We start from the raw sequence: 24,913 nt of genomic DNA, 5'->3' as shown, positions 1-24,913 counted from the left end.
ATCCTCGCTAATTCCCTGATGTATGTTAAAAGAACACAAAAGATATAAAAGCTTGTTTCATTAAAACTCTAAATGTATGTTTAAAAGCGGCTGTGTAATTTTTACATTCAAAACAATTGTATAAGTTAAAATTATGTTGAAAGCTGAAAAATGGAGGTGAATTTTTTATTCTTTAGTTATGCTACTAGCCTCATTAACACGTTCACTGCGTTACGGGTACTTTCGCGCCCCGTACGTTGACATCAGTCAGTGCGGTGCTGAAAAAGTAGTGTCTACTCGTTCTTGCGGGGAATGTATTTTTGAGGCTTTTTGTTGTATGAATGAGATGAATAGATATTTATGTTCCTGGCTTGAAATTGAATCAAGAATCGGTATAATAATCTACGGGGTTTCTTGAGCCCCGTTGCGACCAGCGAGTAAAAATTGTAATTAAGTGCGTCTACGGGGTCTATATCACCCCGTACAGATTATTGCTTACCCCGTACGGGGTGATGAGCTCATTTGCGTAGGCGCGTCCTAAGAAGCAAAGTGTTTATCGACTATTTTTCAAAATGAAGCGTTCGCGGCGTATGTTGGAATTATCTCATGGTAAAAATAATGAAGAAGCCGATGAGCATGATGTATCAACATCTTCACGATTATCCCGACGACCACCATCATCACCGTTATTCCGCAAGGTCCTTCAGCGAAACCTAAGTCCAAGATACGATGTGATCACCAGCCCTAGCACTGGTCAAACCTATCACCAATTGCAAAATGTTGTATTAAATTCAGGAAACCCTAAACAAGACGATTCATCAAGCAGTACGAAAACTTCCAAAATAAAAATATTGCAGGATATCGTCGTGAAGCCAGCTGATGTTCAACAGAATACACCCGAACCTATCGACTTTTCCTCCGTAAGTACAAGTAATATCCAATCTTTAAATGATATTTCTAAGAACCAGACGAAAAACATTTCACTGACTCCAAGCCAAGAAAGGCAATCGAAAACTTCAGATATTGGTTATTTATCTAAATCAAACGACACATTTTTGAAGCCATTAGACATGAGTATGAGTAACTGTGGATCTTTGAGTGATATATCTGTGAGTAATATGGTCTTACTTGATGAACCTTTAAGCGAACAACAAATCAATGATCTCTTAATTACACCAAGTCGAAAAAGACGCTCAAACGCTAGTGGATCAAAGTCTATAGAATTACTGCCAACATCAAAGTATGTAAATGAGCCACCAACTCAACCTAATTGTAACGATAATGGTATCAATGAGGATCAAAGTGTACATATTATGTCTGATGTCGAAGATTTCTCTGATAAAGATTATAGCCCTTCTTGCTCTTCGACAGATAATACCTCAGATTCTTCAAGTGAGTGTGACTCTGATGATATGGCAGCTAATGATGATGAAATAAAAGTAGATGGGAGTAATTCTGAAGATTTTTCGAGTGATAGCGAATGGATAGATATTCATGATAGCAAACCAAATATTGAGGACCCTGATATAAGTTGCCAACTGACTGTGCCTGAAAATGCTACTAATCCGATGGACTTTTACAAACTGTTCTTGACTGACGAAATTATTGACAAAATGGTCTTGGAAACTAACAACTATGCAAGAAGAATTTTGGATAGCTCGGAATTAAAAGTAAAATCTCGTTTGAAGGCTTGGACTCCAACTAACAGAGAAGAATTATGTAGATTTTTTGCCGTTTTGTTAATTATGGGTATGGTAAAAGTACCACATGTTAATGACTATTGGTCAAAAAAGAAAATTTACAGAAACGAACAAATCGTTTCAATAATGCCACGAGACCGATTTCTTTTACTTTTAAGATGTTGGCATTTTAGCCAAAACAATAATGATCAGACAGATAAGCTACACAAAATTCGAGATATATATGAAATGATTGTAAAGCAGTTTAAAAAAGTCCTTATACCGGGAAAAGTAATGGTTATAGATGAGTCGATGATTCCTTGGCGAGGACGACTTAAATTTCGTCAATATATAAAAAACAAGGGCCACAAATACGGCGTTAAGTTGTATAAACTGTGCACGCCAGAGGGATACACACATAATGTGGTTATTTATACAGGAAAAAGCGACAATGGACGTGAACTCAAGCATGGACAAAAAACAGTAGAAAGACTAATTGTTGATTTAGAAAATAAGGGAAGAATCTTAATTACAGATAATTTCTACAATTCGGTTGAACTTGCTGAAGAGTTGATAAAGAAAAAAACGTTTATTTGTGGCACTTTAAGATCGAATAGGAAGGGAACTCCAAAAGAGGTTGTAAATAAAAAGCTAAAGAAAGGTCAAATTATTGGAAAAATGAATAGGATGGGAGTGAGAGTGATCAAATGGATGGATAAACGCCCAGTGTTAATGATAAGTACATGCAATAACCACAACGAGGATTTAAAGGTAATTCACAGAAAAAGAAGAGGTGTCATGCAAGAAATAAAAAAACCAGAATGTGTTCTCACTTATAACAAAAACAAGAAAGGAATAGATTTTAGTGACCAGATGTCCGCTTATTATTCTACTTTAAAACGAGGATTGAAGTGGTTTCGTAAAGTAGTTATGGAGTTGATATTTGGAACTGCTATAACCAATGCTTGGATTGTTTACAATATTGTGAAAAACACAAAAATTTCCAAAAAAGGTTTTGTTGAACACATCATTGATTCTTTCACAAATTTGATCAACGTTAAATCTGATGATTTGGAGCCTTCTGAATCTAAACATAAATTTGAAATTGGTGAAAAGAAAAAAAAATGTTCGGGTTGTTATGAGGAGCTAAGAAAATCTATGAGCAGTCGGGAAGCAGATAACAAAGTAAAGAAAGTTAAAACACTTTGTCGTCAGTGTAATAAAGCATATTGTTTGCAGTGTTATAATATGAAACATTAGAATTCAGTAAAGTTTTTTTCTATACTATCGGTTATTCGCATTAACGAAGTGTTAAGTAATTCTAAGATAATTTATTTTTTATATAAAAATATGTTTGTTTGGAATGTTCCCTAAAGTCATTCTTATAATTATTATGAATAAATAAATACGAGTATCATCTATTTAAAATATCGATAGTTTTAATTTTTTTACTCCCATCACTAACATTTTATCGATAAAAATGTATTCTGTGCGTTAAGGGGTTTTTGGAATCCCGTATTTTTTGTTTTTAATTGCGTTACGGGGATAGAAGCACCCCGCACTTTATTTTTCATTATATATATTTTTGTTTTTATTGTACCTACGTGCGGAGTAAGGAAAGTGTAGTTCAGTTAATACTCTTTGAAATGGTATAAGAAAAACAATGATAATACTATTTTTGACAATTTTAGAGGGGTTTAAATGAAGTCGGGTGTACGGGGCACTTTTGCACCCGTAACGCATAATAATTAATTTCATAAAGGGGCGTGCTCATCCCCGTAACGCACTTAAATTTAGGTTAAGGATTTGGGTCTACGCAGTTAACGTGTTAAAATATTTTGCTTCCACATTTCATTCACTTGAATATTCAAGTGCGTTGAATTTAATTTAATGTTTCTTAATAGACTTCCGATTGTCATTAGCTTTGTCCACACTGTGCCTTTTTCTGTTCGTCAAAGGCATGCGTTATAATTTGCGCAGTCAACAGCGAACGTGAGGCATGCCCTCTGACCGTATCCAAAACTTCGAAAATGACAATATTGGCGTCGCGTTCCTTGACGCATTCAATTATTGAATGCACTAATATGAAAGTTGATAACGAAAATTGAAGATGAAAGTGCACAGTGTGGATATAGCTATTAAACTAATTTATTGGTTGCACTTATTTTATTAACACTATTGTTAAAAATATAAAGTGCCGTACCCACTGGTCCTAAACTTTGTATCAAGTGTCATAGTTTTTACACATGGCTGGCTTTGCAGGTCAACGAATATGGCCACGTGATATATCAACAAAATTAATTTGCTAATGGGAAAAATCTTCGTTTTCTTTTTAATTAAAACAGAACATGCATGAAAAAAGCACAACTGTCACAAACTATTTGAATCGTTATTACGGCCGTGTTGTGAATGTCCAAACAAACATGCGCACAAAAATTCAAGTGTTTCTTCTCAAAATCTCAAGGCACATTCGTCTCCAGTCTCAACTTTATTCATAGTAGCTAGTACCATATTCAATTTGTATCTCCATTGTCGAAAAACTGAAAAGGCGCCATAATTAATTCAGCTCCCCACCCCACCCCCCTGTCGTTTATTTCGCATAATAAAGTGCTGAAAAGAAGATCCAGTTTAATTAGAGGTGACACTCGGGCGTCGCTTGAATGGCACTCCGTGGACGCCATTTTGCATAATTGGCGGTGCGGGGGGACGCCAATTTAGGTGCTAATGACGCGTCTTCCCATACGCCATTCGGAATAAGCGACGCTTTTCCTGACTTTTTAGACAGGCCACATTATATTATGGCATCACATGCCATAATATAATGTGGCCTGTTGGAGATGGCATGGAGAGGTATAATGAGTAACTCCTTTATGCCGTAGTGAATGTAAGAAAGATTTTAGAATGTACGTTACATAGTCTATCTCTACTCATGTTTTTGGAGTGGTATAATGAGTAACTTCTTTATACTCTGCCACTTTACTGAATGGTAGAAAGAGTCTTTACAAGTTGTCATACAATGTCATGAATACGTAGGGACGTACGAATGTCTTCGTCTTTGAGTTTCAAGACTCTACCTAGCACCTAACTACATACGTCCTACATGATCAAAAATAGTATATAATATGATTACTTACTGTTAAATAGTTCTTTGTATCACGTTCTATAAATGACGACATCTGTGGCTCAGTGGTGAGCGCGTCGGTAGCTCAAGCCGGAGGTCGCGGGTTCGAATCCCGCCGACGGAACAAAGAGTTTTCAATGTTCCCGGGTCTGGATGTGTATTAAATATGTGTATGATATAATAAAAATCTTAAATATATGTATAGTATAAAAGTATTAAATATATTTCCGTTGTCTGGTACCTGTAACACAAGTCCTTTAGGTACTTAGCACGGGGCCAGACTGACGTGGTGTGAAGCGTCCATAGATATTATTATTATTAAACTGCTTAACGATTTTACTAGGGACAAGGACATTATGGCACTTGTTACATTGATATGTTATAATAAGGGCATGGATATTAGATAATATGAAACGTCTTCCAACTTCCAAGTTTAAACTTTTTTCTGATTTTGAAAAAGCTCCTTGCAGAGCTGTTCTATGGCTGTACTTGCACAACAATCCTTTCAGTTCCCAATTCGTAAATTATGGTAGCAAATTCCAAACATATTAGAATAAAACAACAAAGACCTCCGCTGCTAATTTATTGTGACATATAAACAAAATGGCGATTATATATTAAGTATGTATGTAAAATTTATATGTGAGAATTATCTAAATGGAAGTGAATTTGTGATGACACGTTTAACAAGTTATGGTCGTCTACAGTAGAACCAAAACATACGTTAAAAAACGTATTGCACTCCCAGCGCCGGCAAAATTGAAAACGAAGCAGCAGTCAGGCAAACATTTTCACTGCGTAGGAGAAAGAGTGATATTATTATACATAAATACCTACTAACTTTGCTACGCTGCGATAACGATCTTTTTTTCCTCCATCTTAGGAATTTCCGATCAGGTCACGTGCCCCGAGTTTTGCACTTTTTATCCATCCCAAAAAAGTGCACAAAACTTCTATATATTAAAGTTTTCATTTCAAAACCTAATAGAAGATGTTTTTTCCTACTTTTTTGGTTTTGCCAAAAAAGTGGCCCCGTGCGAGTTTCTACGCCGCGCCGATTCTTGATTCTTTTCGCCGGCTTAGTTCCCGAACCGGCGGTTGGTAACACGTAGGACTTAACACATACAACGATACTACAGCAAAAGTCGATGAAATTAATAAAATACATTAGGACTTTCCTAAAAAAAGAGACAACATACTCCTTCTTCTCTTTCTAACATCCGTTTTTTGTTACAGACCAGCAAGATGGGCCTCCCGGCGGGCGGCAGCCTCTCCTTGTTTTGTCCTGGTGGGGACCTGGGCCAGCCCCCACCGGCACACATGGGCATTCCTCCCCCCTACCAGATAGATTCTAAATTAGGTAAGTTTGAAAACCTGGAGAATTTTATGGCCTTTTCTGATTTTTGTTAAAACTTTATAATAATAGGTTTTATTCTGATAGATTCCAAATTAAGTAAGTTTAAAAATAAAAATCTTGAGGAATATAACATTTTCTGACATATTTTAAGCTTTGTAGTAAGTTATAATTACTATGAAGTTAGTGAACTTAGAAAATCTTTGTATAATATGAAAGATGCTAGATAAGGTTTGCATATATGTTAGTCTATTACGGATATAATCATAGATTTTGGACGATTTAAATTAAATACTAGAAAAAAAGTTGAAAGATGTGGCTGTTGCTCATGTTGACATTATGGTCTTGGGCGTATTTTGTGTTAGAATTTAGATGTCTCTCTGGTGACACTCGACAAAATGGCGAAAGGCGTTATGGCGTTACTTCTAATTTTGACCACATGCCAAATCCTGGTATGATTGCATTTACCAGATTTTTAGTTAGATTTAAAAGCTGATATAAACAATGATTAAGCGAAGAAAACTGTGATTTAGATAAAACAAGTTAATTAACATAAAACATTAAAATATTGCTAATTTAACGTTATAATGCTAACGATTCGTCAATACGTAATTAAATTTATGTATTCTAAAAATGTAGTATATTTTATGTTAATAAAAAAGTCGGCACCTTTGAACATAAGCTATTATTTTCTGAAATGCAAATAATGTGATATTTTTGAGATTTCTAAACGTAGTCCAAATATTTCTGAATCAATCACTATTTTAAAATGCCGCCTACGTGGGAACGTTATGTAAAATTTAGCCTATTTACATTATATACTAATGTCAAGTATATGATTGAATAATAATTGAGTACAGTAATTTTGTTAGAGCCCCAATTCTTATATCTTAATGTCATATTAATCCGGCTTAGTTCCTTTTTCCATCCAGTTCTATCCAGAAGTGACATTGTCGATGACTTCACAAAAAAATTTTTGGATCGAATAAGAAAACAAACTGCATGGACGCTATCACATTTTTTCACAAATATCAGCGATTTTCAGGTACCATTTTAAAGAATTAGGAGTCACACTGCGAGGATATTTTGGTTTCAAATAAAAGATAATATATTCATCTCCACGTCTATACTATAAAAATGCTATAGCCGCATAAAACATTTTCATATAAAATACGTTTTAAACATCACAATAATCGCAAAAGATTAAAAAAAATGGGGTTTGATTAGGTACCATTATAGCTAAATACACTGAACTAAGGTAAATAAATATACAAAAAAATTGTTGCTTATTTAGTCCCCTTTACGAATAGCTAAATATTTTATATAAAAATAAGTGACATTTCCATTTATAAGAAAATTAAGAAACGCTCTCAAATTCCTTCATACATTTTCGCCCTATCAAAAAAGCGGCGAGCGTCGTAACCGCCACTGTACAAGGCGCGCTGATATTGAATGTTATTTTAATGTGCTTAACGTCGATATTCGTACTGACCTGCTAATATTTGTCATAATTTTTGTGATAGCGTCCTTAAGAGGATACAACAGGGGCTAGAGAAATGAAAAAAAAGTACGTGTAATATCTATAGCTGTCTCCCTTACCTCAAGCCTATACCGCAGAACGCGATAGAGACAACTGCAGAAAATCCAGAAAATCAACGATTCGTTGTCCCCTGATTCCTTCTCCAAAACTTAACCGATTTAAGTACTTTTTTCATTAAAGATTAAAAAAAGGCTTGAGCTGTGTTCCTATGTTTTGCTTTTTTTGTATAATCTAGCCAAATCTGTTTTCTGGACGTTTGAACACAGTGGAAAATCTGGCCATTTTTTTGGGTTTTTGAACGTTCATATCTTATTTAATAATTAAATTATGAAAAAAAAAGAAAACATAGGGACATTGTATTAGTGGCCGTAGATATTCAGGAAAAAAATTATAACTCTACTAGCATTATCCAGGGAGGAAACAGGGGACAACGTTTGTATGGAAAAAAGGGCGGTGTGGAATCCTCTTAAGTATTAATGCTGCACTGCAATTTCAGAATTGGGGTAGTAGTTTCCGAACTTCCTGAAAACGGTTACAGCAAGTTTCCTTTAACTAGTTTTCCTTTAAGCCCACAAAAAAATTTTTTTCGACTACTTACTTATATTTTTTTTTACAGCGGCAGGACTAGCAAGGACCCCTATGTACCCCTTCCCTGGGGGTACGTACCCCTACCCCATGCTCAGTCCGGAGATGTCACAAGTTGCGGCTTCGTGGTGAGTAACGTTTCATCTTTTATTTATGTCTATAATATAATTTACATAATGTTTTTCTTTAGAGACAGAATAACCACAAGCATTTTCTTGAAAATATGAATTACTAGCTGTTACCCGCGACTTCGTCCGCGTCAACAAAATGGACCAAATCTTATGCAACAACAAAATCATTTTGAATATCGGTCCACAAACGGCGGAGTAAAATATAGGTAAAACATAAAAAAAGTTAAAAAATATCCTCCTCCTTTTTGAAGTCGGTTAAAAAGTAGCCTAAGTTACTCCTTATTACATCAGCTATCTGCCAATAAAAGTCCCGTCAAAATCGGTTCAGCCGTTTCAGAGATTAGCCGGAACAAACAGACAGACAAAAATTGTAAAAATTGCTATTTGGGTATATGTATCGTATGCACATTCATATGCATGTAATAAAAAACGGTTCTTTCAATATTACAAACAGACACTCCAATTTTATTTATATGTATAGATTATGAAATTGAGGGATATTTCATATTTAAAATTCATATTTTCAAGAAAATACAATAATAGTCTAAAAGCGAAAATCTGTCTATCACCTCTTTACATTAACACCGCTGAATTGATTTTGATGATATTTCGTACGAAATTTTCTGAGTCTAATATGAAAGCCGGTAAAGGATAGGCTTAGACTCCTTATCCCGAAAAATTCATACGAACTTCAGTGCAACTTTGCAAGCATCATTTAAATAATTAAACTTACTTTAATAAAGATTTTCACATGATATAAACTTCATTCTGTCAAACTCTAAATTAAAAAATTACATTAAGTTCAAGTTTACAATTAAAAAACATTAAATTCAAGTTAAGAGCTCACCTGACTCTAAAAATCAAACATCGTCCTTCTCTCTTCACACTCACGCCCGTCTTCCATATGCCAGGTGAATAAGGACGGCGCGGAATCATCGCCGAGTTAGTTTTACTTGAATAAAAGACGAACTATAATGATTATGAAAAAAGTGTTTTGAGCAAATTTAGGTTTTATCAATACCTTTTTAGATATTAAAAAATATTAAAGAAAAGACAGCAAACTTCGAAGATCCAAGCAAAAATGTGTCTGAAACAAGGTTTTTTGTAAAAAAGTCGTGTTTTCGTCTTGAGCATTTAATCTTTATAAACTGAAGTTACTTGTGTCAAAAAATCCGTTTTGCAGACCTTACAGATTTTGAGATCTAGGTTAAAGTATGTAGTCAAGTTAGGGTCATATGGGCTCTTAAGTAATCAAAACATGTCTTCGAGTGCGGCCGCTAAACATTCAATAGTTATAGTTTGTATTCTATGGTATAATAAAATATAAAATCTAAACTACCGTATGTATCTGATTTATGAAGATAAGGTTCGGAGCACACTCTGCTATGAATCATTGCGTTTATGTCCTATAAAAAACCACTTACCCACATTACTATAAATAAATTTAACGTCACAAAAGTTAAAACTAAAAGCGTCATTATTTTCTTGTGTAAATTAATCTTTGGTTGCGTAATATGTAAAGAACTTAATGAAATATGTACATAAGAACATAATTATTTGGAGCTAGATGACATTTATTGCTTTTGGATCACTATAAAAATCCCAAAACGCTGCGTTTTTCCATCAGTGTGGTCCCGTCTTTAATTTTTTTAATTTTTTTTTTCAGGCACACCCCTAGTATGTACCCTATATCGTCAGCGGCGAGCGGGTTTCGAAGCCCGTACCCTACGTCGCTACCTATAAGCACCACTAGTCTATCAAGGTATGTTCTTGAAAATATTATAATATTATGATAATATGTCAATAGTGTCATTGGCCAATGGGTGTATATTTTGTGTCGCCTACGGAGGCCACGGGGTCTAGTGGTTAGAGCGTCGCTCGGAAACATGTTATTTCCAAGTTTGGTTAGGACAATGCAGGCTGATCACCTGATTGTCTGACAAGTAAGATGATCCATGCGTCGGATGGGCATGTAAAAAGTCGGTCCTGCGCCTGATCTCTCGCCAGTCGTGTCGGTCTTCCGTCCCACTGGGTTATGAGAGTGAAAGAAAGAGAGAGAGTGCTCTTGTGTACTGCGCACACACTTGGGCACTATAAAATTACTCCTGCGTACCTGGCCTGGTTTCAATGAAACCGGCCACCGTCACCGAAACCGGTGTGGGGAGTATTAATTTTGTGCCGCTTAAAATCAAGTACAGTGCTCCCAAAATGATAATGCGCATGAAGATTTCGAAATTTTTCGGCAACGCGCGGTCGTATTTCCAGAGCGACGGTAGACGATATTGCATTTTGTAATTGCATTGCGTTTAAGATACATGTATTAGTCAAAGTTCGTCGTGATATTCCTGTAGCTTTTGTAACACGGTTTTTTCACGGTCATTCATGCGTATTATTAATTTTAGAGTACTGTACTTAAAATTATGTACAACCCAAAATATCTTTATATTTAGCTCTAAAGCCTAAACTCCAATAATATGTTACCAGGGTTTCCAAAGAGCTATATATATATATATATATAATTACGTTGAATACCCAGAATATATGTAAAAAAATGTATTATTTATTAATAACAACTGTTTACCGATAACGTGGTTGCGATCGATCATGTCGATAACCTATAACACGACTTCTACATTTAGCGATGACTCTTATCGCTAAAATTATAACATTAATTAGGTTTTTATTTTAATCCCGTGTATCTCCTACTTCTTGCATGATAAGACGGAAATAATTACTATTCACACAAGTGTTGAAAATATTCTTAGGTAGGATGGGATAAAGCGCTCTCTAAGAAGCTGAGGTCTATAAAAGTTTAAAGCGAAAAGATAATTTATAATTTAATCAGCTAGTGTGTGAGATCAATGGCATTTATACTTGACGCTCTAATAAATATATTTTTTTATACAAGATGTTAATGTAAACAGCGTTATCCTTGAAACCATCAAATGAGCCCGTCAAAATGAACAACTTTTTCTATAAGAACAATGCTGGGAACTCAAAAACAATCCGTCTTCACACCAATACAAATTGCCGATCCGGGCATCCGTATGGGTTTTTTTTTTTGAGTTACACACTGTAAAGATATACTCAAGAACATTCCTAGACACATTGATACGGAGTGTCCTACGTGTCCTTGCTATTACAGTAGCTTGATATGTATGATGTCATCATACATCTAAGCACAATCATCAAACCATCACTGCAACTTGCAAAAAAATCGTTCCACGCGAAAAATATACCATCCTCATCACCTTGATGAGCAGTGTTCCACCGTGCGTTTTTTGCTCAACTTTCTACCGCGCTCTGTAAAACTCTGGAACGATTTGTCACCAGCAGTATTTCCGGACCTATATGACCTGCAAACCTTCAAGAAGAGAGCGTATTCTCTCTATCTTTCCAACATGAAACAAGTGTCCATGGGCGACGGTAGTTGCTTTCCATCAGGTGACCCGTTTGCTCGCCCCCTTTTTATCTTAGCTATCGCCATCAACTAATAATGTGTGTCTGTCCAGCGAGCTGTACCGGTTCTCGCCGACGCTGGGCGGCGGGCTGGGGCTCGGGCTGGGCCCCGCGTTGGTGCCCCCGCCCCCCAAGTCAGACCTCTTCACGCATCATTCTAGGTGAGTTACTTGAAATAATAATTCTTCTATGGTAAGATATTATGTCCAAAAAGATATATTATAATGCGGCAAGCCCTGAGTTTGACGTGAGATATAATGTTAAGAGGATGGAGTGTAGATGGAGGAGAACTATCTCTGTATGTAAAAAGTGTCCGCTGAAATGCGTTAAATTAGGGTGGCGCTACAGTAGCAACAGGGTAAATTTTAAATCATTTAGCAATTTTAGGTTATATTTTTCAAAATATATTGGTATTAACCCAGTAATTCTGTGACTCGGCTATTCGGCTAACTTCAATTTATATTTTGTCACCAACGGCTACATTCATTCCATACCTTTACTGCAGCTAGCGCCACTCTTGGAGGATTTTTCAACTGTTACTTACTGCGTACAGCTGGACACTTTTTCAAATATCCCCCATATAAGATAGTTCTCCTCCATCTACCCTCCATAGTTAAGAGTTAGGTCTGGACTGAGGACGCCATCAAAATGACAGACTTTTTGGCATACTTAATTTAAATAAATAAGGAATCTTAATCCATTTTCTAAAAATGTTGTTTAAATCCTCGACGAATACAGAGGAATGTACGTGGGAGAGCCATGCTTCGGCACGAATGGGCCGGCTCGACCGGAGAAATACCACGTTCTCACAGAAAACCGGCGTGTTTCGCCGAGTAAGTGAGTGAGTTTACCGGAGGCCCAATCCCCTACCCTATTCCCTTCCCTGTCCTTCCCTATTCCCTTCCATTCCCATCCCTACCCTCTCCTATTACCCTCTTAAGAGGCCGGCAACGCACTTGCAGCTCTTCTGATGCTGCGAGTGTCCATGGGCGACGGAAGTTGCTTTCCATCAGGTGGTTTGCACGTTTGCCCCCTTATTTCATAAAAAAAAAAGTTATAAGTGTGAAGTGTCAGCCTGTCTGTCTGTGTGGATAAACCGGAGGACTGATTTTGATTTGGGCTCTATGACACAAAAACGGCTTTTCAATATTTGTCCATCAGTATGATAGTTAGAGCTGCATTTGGATAAATTGAAATAACAGTAAATTGACAACATAATTTTGCAATTTCAACAATCTTTTTCACTTTAAACACAGTTATTTGTAGTCAATTTAGCTAATAATACAGCATGGTGATCTGTCAGTTTGCGCGTTGAATTAAAATCACTACAAATTACAATAGCGCAAGCTACAATATGCGATAGGGTCGGGGCGAGTTGCTAGCGATTTTATCTTTTTTTTCAATTAACCGTCTAGTAAGTGACAGTTTGTATTTAAATTAAAATAGTCGATGCTCATAACGTTTGCTAAGAATAGTTTAATAGGTGAGAATAACTATTTGAAGTATATTAAATTTTGCTTTGAGTTTGAGATCTTAAAATTGCTTTAAAAAAGAAGTTTCAAAAACCTCTTTGAGCCTTTTCACGTTGGGTCCTGATGAATAATCAGGATTGCCATAATGATTGAGCGTCTTACAGTAATCGTAGAATGATGATAAAATTAATGAGAGGCTGCATGAATAATAACGTCTTTTTTTAAATAAAATATACAAAACAGTTTTTTATAATAATTTGCACCAAAAACCTATTAGATAGTATCAAGGTGTGACCCAGGGTACGAATAGCCCATATTATAGCTAATTCACATAGGGCTGTCCAGCTGTACGATCTTATCGCTCCCCTGGCATCGCAGATAGCCGATAAGGGGTGCGATGGATTGACAGATGCGTTTTGTATGAATCGCATTATGTCACTATTAAAATTTTTATGCGTTTAATCTGATGTGATATTGAAATTTATGGCGCTTAATTTCTTTGTTAAAAATGTTCTTAGTTTTAGTACTTTTGATATCTTTTTCTAGATTAAATTATTATTAATTTTAGATAGTTTAAAGCTTGGTCCTGAACAGACAATTATGAATAAAAAAAGGAAACATAGAAGTTCCTGATCTTTAATACAGTAGTAAAATCGTTAAAAATAATAATTTTCTAACCTAATCTATTAAAAACATGTCAGGACTCAGGGTAAATAAATTAACAATGAATCCACAACATTACGATAACTAGTAACTCCACTTAATGTTCTTTTTTTCCTCTCTGGGTCTATTTAATTCTTATATCCTTTTCATAAAGGTCCTTTCTGCTTAAACGCCCTGTACCCGCGGGCGAATATTAAAAATTAAAAAAAAAGAAGAAAAAAGGTAACAAGTTCTCGTCTCGGCGGTAATCTTATACGTTTCAACACGTCACAAACATTAATACATACCACATCCGTCAAAGCACGTAATCAGACCTCGAGGCGCGGCCCCACTGTCGGCGGTGCGATAATGTTCAGCCGATTGTTGTGGAGAAATGTTTTGTAGAATTTATTTACCAGGTGTATGCTAATTTTGGTGATTATTGTCTGTTAAGCCTTGAAAACGTTTCAGACAATGACAGCTACGTGGATTAGCGTAATATGGTATAAGGACGAAGAAATGTTTTTGTCAATAATTGTTTATAAAACAGTAAAATGATTGAAGGGTTGTTTTTATGATAATCTATACTAATATTATAATTGGGAAGAGATTGTTTGTTTGTTTGTTTGAACGCGCTAATCTCAGGAACTACTGGTCCGATTTGAAAAATTATTTTACTGTTGGATAGCCCATTTATCGAGGAAGGCTATAGGCTATATTTTATCACGCTAGAACTAATAGGAGCGAAGAAATAGAGGAAAATATGGAAAAAACGGGGGAAATTATATGAAAGGGCTTATTTGAACGACCTAATCTCAGGAACTACTTATCCGATTTGAAAAATTCTTTCAATGTTAGATAGCCCATTCATCGAGGTAAGCTATAAGCTATATTTTATCACGCTAAGACTAATAGGAACTAACAAATAAAGGAAAATGTGGAAAAAACGTGGGAAATTATATGAAAGGGCTTATTTGTACGCGCTAATCTCAAGAACTACTGGTCCGATTTAAAAAATTCTTTCAGTGTTAGATAGCCCATTTGTCGAGAAAGGCTATAGGTTATATTTTATCACGCTAAAACTAATAAGAGCGAAGAAATAGATGGAAATGTGGAAAAAACGGGGAAAATTATATGGAATTGCTTATTATCATATGAACTACTGGAGCAATTTTTATGTTATTTGGCAAACATGAAGAATAGACCACGTGAAGGGACATAGGCTATTTTTTCTGCAAAATGTACGATTGCGTGAAATTACGCAAGCGAAGCCGCGCGGAACATCTATACATAATAAAATCGTAGGAAAGTCAATTCTGTATATTCAATATTTTTGTACAATAAATAATACTTGGGATGTGATCTACTATGCTAACGCGGACGAAGTCGCGGGCAACAGCTAGTATGTTATATACGTAGACAAATAATGTGTTCAAACTGTGCTATTAAATATTAGAGCTAAAAAATGCAAATCTTATTTACTTACTGACTTTAAATTTTTGGTAGATATTTTTATTTATATGTAGACTGTACTTTGGTAGATATTTTTATTTATATGTATAATACTCCTTATATGAGTGAAAATCACTCAAAAGTAATAAGAGTTCTATCCGCTTATAAATACTTTGTCTTCCCGCTGTCACTGGCGCCACACCCCAGGTACAGTCATATAAACAAGTGGAGAAATTTAATTAAGATGATATACGAGCCCTAACGGTCGCGATAAGCTGCAGTGCCCAGTTCTTAGTGCCCAATGCCCAGAGCCCAGTGTCCAATGTCCAATGCCCAGTGACCAATGCCCACTGGTCGTCGTAAACGAAATTCGACACTTCGACACACGTCTTGATTAAGTTTTAGTCGATTTTGTGTTTTAATTATTTTGCCGATAAATATGTCACCTTACTCAGTTACTCACCATTAATAATATGGTGAATTTTTATTTTATTTCGTGACTTTGCTGAAGTTATGCGTGCTCTGTATAATTCATATAAATATTTCGTATTTATGTAGAGAGAAAAGATTATGACTTAGAAAAGATACTCAGACTCTACGTCGTCGTGTGCGACGTCTAGTGCGAATACGTAGAGTTTGTCAAACGAGACAAACACTAGACTGCAAACGACTCTACGTCAATCGTTTGTCAACCGAGACAAACACTAAACTGCAAACAGGTTAAGAGTTAAAGAAAAAAATGTAGATTTGTGAAAATGTAAATCTTATTGTTATTACGTATTACAGAACTATCACCGTTTCTTTTAATATGAGTACTTAATAAAGTAGTGACAGCGAAGAGGCGACTAAAGGACAGCAGAGCAGCTATCTATGATATTAAATAGGTGTTTATATAAATCACATCCTACGCGATCAATTATCTAATTTAGACAGAGGAAGCAATACATTCCCGTCTCTTCTGAGAATCGAATACCTTATTGGACTCAAATTATACTATTTTCACCGCAGGATGTCGTTTGGACTTGTCCTTTATTAATTTTGTCAGAACGCATTAATATCCGCCATTTTTATTACGTTTAAAACGTTCTATTTTCGAATCTGACAGGAGGAAGTCAAATCTTTTTTTTATTCGAATCTATTTCGCTTTTGTGAGGATATTTAAATTAATCACCTAAATTAGCCTCTAAAGTTGTACCTAATTAATTAAAATCAGATTTTGATTTATAACAATAATTATCGTTAGAAATTCATTTTTACAACATTTTACAAAAACGAACATAATATAATCTATCCTTTGTCATTTTCTGAGCCTTAACTATATCTTCATAGCGAACATCAAAATTGGTGTTATAGCTCAAACAGAAACAGGTAACAAGCGGACACATTTACATATTATAATATTAGTATGGATAACTAGCCATTCATAAACAGTTTAGTGCCGTAGTGTCTGAGACAATGTATGTGTATGTGAGCGGAAACACATGTCTATTTCCAACCGGACGTGTGTTTATCGTTCAGACTTCACACCTTAACACGTCTTTATGTCCAATGACCGTAGTCTATGCCAATCCTAATAGCTTTCTAATAATAGTCATGTGTATAGGTCTTAGGTGTGGAATCTAGGTTGTATATTTCTTAGTTAATGACGCTTAAAAGCTGTAGGATATATTATTGTATGTCACGCTCGTGGGCCGTGGCAGCACCAGCATAGACAGTAAACAAAAAGTTTTGTTCCACGCTTGACAACGTTTCTGTCAGTATTCTAATATATGACGTGTGCACTGTGCAACGTGTCAGATTTTGGCATAAAGTTAATATACTAGCGGAATAGAGAAACAAAGGCCTGAGCAAGTGAGATGTCACTATCAGTAACACTGCGTGGTAAAAAGAGACCTGTGATACATGACAGCAGCCCTCTTTTTTTGACGTCCAGTCGGCACGTGCCGCACGTTGACAATTTAATCTCATAGAAACCAATTCAATCATGCTTGTGTATACGTACACATATTTTTACCCACAGATGAAACCAATTTCGGTTTCGTTTGACAGCTCGAGATTGTTGCTCTATTCCGCTAGGTATATTAACTTTATGGATTTTGGTCGGATTGTTTGTTGTATTGTGCTAGTCACTTCTGCTCCGATCTTTGCGTAATATTCGCTATTGAAATTAAAATTTTACTAGTAAAATAAATATTGGCCACTTTATTCCACTACCGATGATAATTAAAATTAATTTAGGTCGTCTGACATCTAAAACGTTATCAATTAAATTAATAAGAAAATAATAATTCAATTAATATTCATCACCACAAAATTCTCATAATTTAAGATAATAACTGGGATAAAATATTATAAATTGTCTTTTTTAAGGAAAAACATGAGTAACTCTAATCTTACAAGATGAAACTATACATAAATTATAATGTCACTTAAATGTTAACAAGATAAGGTATTGAAAAACAGCCAATAAAAAATATTAATAAACCGCTGCAAACTGATTTTTTGAATAATTAATAGAACAAGGAAAATGGAAACGAACATAGAATTATTCGGTTTTAAGCCAAATAAATGACTATTATTTACTGTTAAAAATCATTTTATCTTGTAACATTTATGATAAATTCTTAAATTACGGCTTTCTTTAATTTGTACAGAAATTGTCGATAAAATACGTTCGCAACTCGCGTGTTGGCGTAATCATGTCTGTGGATCCAAGCCGCGCCGTATTAAAAACCTGAATTTATGAATATTTTTCGAATTCCAAGATTTTGATTTCCAGAATATATAATATTTCAGTTGTCTAAGAACATCAAAACGACTTTTCCAGGTCGCAAGAGAAAGGCAACAGTAGTAGTGCCAGCGATAAGCAAAATGACTCGTCGTCGAACCAAAACAACAAGGAACAGAACAAGAAACCTCACATAAAGAAGCCCCTGAATGCCTTCATGCTGTACATGAAGGAGATGAGGGCGAAGGTGGTGGCGGAGTGCACCCTCAAGGAGTCCGCAGCCATCAACCAGATCCTGGGCAGACGGGTGAGTAAACTTGTGCAGTAGGTGGCGTCAATCAAAAAAACGAAATGTCAAGTTGATAAGTTCTTATTTTGAATTTTAAATTTTGAGTTCATTTTTCTTGTGCAGTCAGCAGTACATAAAAAACTAAATATGTCAATTTGACAAGTTCGAAATTAGAATTTAAAATTCTGAGTTAGATTTTTTTATTTTAACTAGTTGAGACGTAAGTCTCGTCTTTTATTGTATTTATTTGTTTTTACTTTACTAGATGAATTTTGTTATTTCATTATAAAACGGTACTTATCGTTTATTATAATGATGCCTATTGAAGATGTAAGTTTCAAATTTTTCGTCTCTGTTTAATGTTATGTTTTATCTACAGCTGTATTTCTAAACGTTCTCGAAACTGATGAGGTTAGTCTCGTTAGGAATACGATTCGTGCGGCGATCGCGTCGACTCAGCTCGCAATTCGCATAATATTGTTCCGCCGTATCGGCGATCAGCGCCCGCGTATCGAATAATAAACCGTCTACCGGGAACCCGGCCGGTTCCGCGAACGCATCTAATCTTATTCCTGACGAGAACGCACGAGCTCAGCCGAAATCGGAACCCGCGTAACGAAATACTCATGATACACAGTGGCACTCCTTGAGTCGCGAGGAGCAGGCAAAGTACTATGAGAAAGCGCGCCAGGAGAGACAGCTCCATATGCAGCTGTACCCCGGATGGAGTGCGCGGGACAACTACGGCTATGGGTCCAAAAAGAAAAAGCGGAAAAAGGACCGCGGTCCCGCAGAGTTGGGAGGTATTGGTCCCTCCGAGCCCGACGGGGATGGGTCGTCCCGGCGACGCTTGTACACTCGCTTCACCCCCCGCCCCCCAGCCCCCCTCCCGGCTTGCCAGCCTCCTAACACGACTAACCGGCAACCCCCCCTCCCCCCTCGTCTGTATGTGAGTGTGCGTGTGTGTTAATATCGTGTTAGTGCGGCGGCCGGTGGTGCCTGTGCTAGAAAAGCGGCTAGAACCGTTGCCGAGGATCGGCGCCGGCGCGGGCCGGTTCGCGCTGCGCCGCGCCGTGTCGCGCCGCGTCGCGCCGTGCCGCCCCGCGCCGGCCGGCTGCTGCGTGTTCTGTGTAGTAGTCGTCGAGTGACCGTGTACTCGTCCGCCCCCCCACGTCGGAAACTATATTGGTTTGATCTGTGTCTAGACGAGGCGCGACTACCGACCGCAGAATAGGTTCTGTGAGGAACGTCAATTGGCCATTTTACGGGGTAGGATCAAAATTCGGGGCTCCGCTCACCGGGCTGTTTTTCTAGCACCCCCGCTAGGGACCCGCGACCACCGTCGAAGTGCAATTTCTCTTTTCTTTCCATATCGCTGCTTCGGTACAGTGGCACGCGCTCGGCCGCGAGGAGCAAGCCAAGTATTACGAGTTGGCGCGGCGCGAGCGCCAGCTGCACATGCAGCTATACCCCGACTGGTCGTCTAGGGCTAATACCCAAAGGGGCAAGAAGAGGAAGCGAAAACAGGAGACAACCGATGGAGGTACTGCCTTACTACGATCCCGCCGCCTCCCGCCCGTCCCGCGCGACGCCGCGCTCCCGACGGCGGCGGCCGCTCTCCGCGCCTCCGGGCCGAGGCTCATTAAAAAATGAGGTCGACTAATAAAGGATCAGCCGGAGACGTCCGCCCCCCCTCCTCGCCTCCTCCCCCCCGCTCCCCGCTCCCGCCCGCAGCTCGGTCGAACCCCGGTCCCGCTCCCGATCGATCGTCGTAGATTACCGCCGAATGTATGGTTGAAGGGGGCCAGGTTGTAGATATATGAGTATTTTTATTTAATATTTACCGCCTTTATTTATTTTCGACCGCTATTTATGAGACCCCGTGTACGTGGCACTCCTTCGAAGGTTGTCCCGGTTTTTGGCTTTCCGCCCGTCGGCCCGGGGCTCCCGGGGCGGCCCGGGCGCCCGGGGCTCCCGCGGCAGCTCGGGGATGCATGCGACAGTCGAGGGCCGATGACGCTTCAGGTGTAGACTCCGGACGGGCTGGGACAGCCTTCCACAAGTTTCTGAGCCGTATGCGTAGTATGAGATAGCAGTATGCATGAGGAGAGCGACGTGCGTGAGTACGGACGCGCCGTGCCGCGCCGTGCTGCGCCGTGCCGCGCTGTGCCGCGCTGTATCGCGCTGTACGATGATAGTCTTGGCCAACAACATATTTATTTTGATTCCGGAGAACCTATTCTGCTTCAATTTGCTTCAGCGTCATTATGTATTTGTGATTTTTTTTTCGAATTTCGTAGTTAGAATTATTATTTCGATTTTTGAACCAATGTCTTTTCCGTTTGTCCGTTTTGTTTTCCCGATCCTGCATGACTGTTGACTAACGTAGCGGTGGTGGTGCATGACTAGAGTAGTAATGGAGGTTTAGTATACTAGTCGACGAAAGCTTACTGACTTTGATTTAAACGCTTAAAGATTATTTTGAGTAAACATTTTGATATTATTTTGATTAAAAATAGTGCTGCTTTGATTTTAAAGTAAATTGTAAAGTTAATTTTGCCAGTTCCAAAGTTATCGTTTAGCTGCCTAGACGTTGTGCGATTAAATTATATTTCCTAATGTGTTTCTTGTAATACTTTCAGGAAATAATTTGAAGAAATGCCGAGCGAGGTACGGCCTCGACCAGCAGAATCAGTGGTGCAAACCTTGCAGGTGGGTCCCGTTCACTAGCATAGCGATACAACTACAAAATCCTGATTTTTCAATTCTCTCGAAAATTATTTTTATATTGTTTCTATGTGGAAAGACTTGGCTTATCTTTGCTAAATCTATCGGCATCGAGAGGAGCCCGGTCGTAACAAGTTTTTATTTTCATTATAATTTATTTCATTTTATCGATAGACGAAGTAGTTGGTGTTGTACTATACCTTGGATATTTATAATTGAAAATATTACTGTTACGAGGTGATATCGTATGAACGGTATCACCCAAAAGCGAAGCAAAAGTTTCAGAAAATGTGTCTTTTCACAAAGAAATAAAGTAGAATCACACGAAATAGATTTTTTTGAAAGTAGACAAAGTGTGAAGTCGTAGTGGACATAGGACTTAGAGGAGATAGATGCGTAAGTTGTCACAGAGAGAAGGCAATCATTTGTCGAAGAACGCTTTCAAAAAAATCTTGACACATTTTCTGAACGCTCGCTTTTGTTTTCATAGAAATTGTTTAAGATGCTAAGAATACTGTACTCATTGCGATGTTTTTTCCACTCATGATTGCCGCTTCTCGTGGATCGATGATGGATTCCGCTGGCACTATTGGTGACATTCAACGTTTATTTAAAATCCTAACGCACGCTAAATCCTGCCGCCGCTCGATTCACGCTAACAGTCCCGAGTCGAGTAGCGTAATGGTATCGGGGGGGTTGGGGCTCCTCCGACCAGAGCCGGCCACGCCTCTCCCGGCGGCCAGCCTGGTGGGGAGCCCCCCCCAGGAACCCACCTATGTAAACCTCTAGTGCCGGCCCCACGCCGCCGGAGCACAGACGGTCAGTTAAGATTTTGCAACGTCGGTCAAAAGATTTTTGACGTTTTTGACTTGCGTCCTTTTGTGTTGTGAGCTTTGAGAGCATGAGGTCATGACATAACTTTTTTGTTTTTAGTTGCATCGTTTTTTTTCGTTTTTTTTATTTTTGAAAATAATTCCTCGTCCTAAAAGTATATTTTGGTACGTTCAATGACCGCATACATTTCCATAAAGCAATATATCTTCTGTACAGATCGGACTTTATAATCTGAATACCACATGCAATCTAAAACATAATCTCTAAAGGTTGACTTACCTACGTCCAAATGTTTTTGTAAACTACGTTTCCCAAACGTTTTACATATTAAAATAAACATTATTCATTAAATAACTACAGAATTTAGTTTGGTATCTTTAATTTAAATAATTAAAATTCCAATCTTCTTTTGATGATTTATGATTTTTGGCTTATTTCAATAATTTTCAGTTTGCATTCAGTTTGTTTAGTAGGTATATTGATACTGACATTTAAACTGTTGCATTTCGATGTGTTTTTTTTTTGTTACTAGTTTTTTAAGTGTTTATATTATGTAGGCATGTTTTTTTTATAACTAAGTGTGTTCAAATAACTTTTCATGGCATGTGTAAAACAGTAGTGAATGAAAGATTTTCACGTATTTTTTTTTAGAACTGTCTTATGTTTTTTGTAATCTTAATTTTAAAATAGAACCTCTTTATGTGTGCAATGAATAAAGATTAAAATACCCTATGGCCTATCAACAAATTAAGGAAGGACATTTTGTTTCGTCCTCCAATATTATACTATTAAAAATCTTTATGAATTGCGCTAACTTTTGTAATTTTTCATTGTCAATGCTGTTGAAGATTTATTTGCTCTAGTAAGTCTTTGTAATTCATCAAGTGTCGTTTAACTCTCATACAGTAGCGGATGCCATCTGGGTGCAGCTGGCCGATTCTGTATCGTACATTTGTGAGTTAATCACTGAGTTAGTAACGAAACGGAGGAGTGAGTAACGGAAAGTCTCACTTTTGTATGCAAGTGAATACAAAAAGTGGCACTTTCCGTTACTCACTCATCCGTTTCGTTACTAACTCAGTTATTAACTCACAAATGTACGATACAGAATCGGCCAGCTGGACTATTGTCATTAAACATATTTAGAAACATCTAGGTACTGTACAAAATTAGACAGTAGCAGCTGCTTAGATAGCTGCAGCACAGTAAAGAACAGGAGGTGTTCATACAACCGCGCTGTTGTTTTTCGAACACAAACACATACCAAACAGTGCTTTTCACCTTGTATTTCATTAGCCGAGGTGTGTGCGCGCAGATAGATGTCGGTACACATGCACACATTCAAAATAAACGCGGTGCGTTTGTATGAACATCTAGGTACTATCCATAAAGTTAATATACAGTGTAAACTCTATATAACGACACTGAAGGGACCGTGCATTTTATGACGTTATATGGAGTTGTTGTTAAATGGAGAGAAGAAAAATCAATACTTTTTCGTCATTATACAGTGATTTTCTTTTACTAACCGTATTTACAGTTTGAAAGTTTATGTATAACTGAGAATATTATGATAACGAATAGATATTAATAATCCATGACTCCTTATTATTATTTAGGGACTAAATTCTAAAACAACCTACACGTGCAATCAATCTCAATTCGTAAACAAAAGGACTAATTTCTTAGAAAGTTCTGTGTGCATGATGCCGAAAGTCGAGTTTATTGCGGGCTGGGATAACAATGCGACAAAAAAACGTACACAGTTGCGCAGTTTTTACTAATTTTAGTAATTTAAAAGGTACTTTTTATTGTTCAATTGTTGTAATGCTGACGTTATTGAGAGTGGGTGTGATGCTATGTAGAGTGTACCATTGTATGGTAGACAAGCTAAACCAACCAAAATCAATTGATTTCGACGCTTTAGAGAGTTTGTCGTTAAATAGAGTGACGTTACATGGAGTTTACACTGTACCTAGCTAGGCATATTAACTTTATGGTACAATCTAAACTTATGCACCTGTATCCAGTGCCGTTCGCTACTGTATATTAGCACATAACCTAACCAGAACATTGTGGTAATGTATATTATATCTGTTTCTAGGCGGAAGAAGAAGTGCGTTCGCTACATGGAAGCCCTGGCGGCGGCGGCGGGGGGCGCGGGGGCGGTGCCGGTGCCGCAGTCGCCCTGCTCTGAGGAGGACGTGAAGCTGGAGGACATGTCGGACGCGTCCTCCGACGAGGCCGACACGCCCCTCAACTCCGCGTCCAGCCCCGGCGGGCTAAGCGCGCTGTCGTCGCTCGCGTCACCCGCCTCCGACCCCCCGCCGGCCCGACACCCCGTCGGGACGAACCCGCGCGACGCCAACAACCCGCTGTCCGTCGGTCAGCTGACGTCGCAATCCTGGCCCCGTGCGGGCGCCCGCCCCACTCACGAGGTCATCTCCGTGTCATAGTGACGTCCGTCCGGCGCCGCCCCGGACCGAACACCAGGAAATTGACTGTAAAGTGTAGATTTTATACACCACAGACTAGAGAAACTTCATGAGCTGTCAATTTGGTTTCGCTGCTCTGGGCACAAATGTAAACGTACCATAGAGGAAATTAATTCCTAGGCAGGTGACAGACCAACGTCATTTGGTCGGCTCGTGTCAATTCAATGTTAATTGTGATCTGTCCGCTAGGTTTGACGTAAAGCGACCAAACTAGGTAGGTCACCTCTTTGCCTAGGAATCAACTTCTCTGATAGTACAATGGAATTGACAGCTTCCTGTATTTCTGTACGTGTATATTAACTGTGGTCCCACTAGTTACCCGCTTACCGCCGCGAAGCGCCATCTAGCGCGCGCGCCCGGAACCGCGTCGTGCGACGGACTATAACCTCACCCGGGTGAACATTCGATGGCCTAATTCATGTGCTG

General features: G+C 38.1%; 1 protein-coding gene across 5 annotated transcripts in view; it reads left to right on the top strand.

Moving 5' to 3' along the window:
• LOC121736446 (protein pangolin, isoforms A/H/I/S) overlaps positions 1-24,640 on the top strand; it is a 160,700-nt gene extending 136,060 nt beyond the window's left edge. For 2 of the 5 annotated variants that reach the window (XM_042127639.1, XM_042127638.1), the window contains 8 exons: positions 6,016-6,139; positions 8,290-8,386; positions 10,056-10,151; positions 11,902-12,009; positions 18,242-18,449; positions 19,069-19,234; positions 21,074-21,143; positions 24,097-24,640. In XM_042127639.1, the coding sequence (XP_041983573.1) occupies positions 6,016-6,139; positions 8,290-8,386; positions 10,056-10,151; positions 11,902-12,009; positions 18,242-18,449; positions 19,069-19,234; positions 21,074-21,143; positions 24,097-24,448 (1,221 nt within the window). In that variant the 3' untranslated portion in view covers positions 24,449-24,640. Of the gene's footprint in view, positions 1-6,015; positions 6,140-8,289; positions 8,387-10,055; positions 10,152-11,901; positions 12,010-18,241; positions 18,450-19,068; positions 19,235-19,820; positions 19,975-21,073; positions 21,144-21,820; positions 21,978-24,096 lie in introns of all 5 variants that reach the window. The other 3 variants (XM_042127642.1, XM_042127641.1, XM_042127640.1) reach the window with 3 other exon arrangements.
• Positions 24,641-24,913: the final 273 nt, after the last annotated feature.

The sequence above is a fragment of the Aricia agestis genome, chromosome 19, assembly GCF_905147365.1.
Source record: "Aricia agestis chromosome 19, ilAriAges1.1, whole genome shotgun sequence".
Lineage (NCBI taxonomy): Eukaryota > Metazoa > Arthropoda > Insecta > Lepidoptera > Lycaenidae > Aricia > Aricia agestis.
Note: the sequence above shows the minus strand (reverse complement) of the source record. Positions and strands in the feature narration are given on the sequence as shown.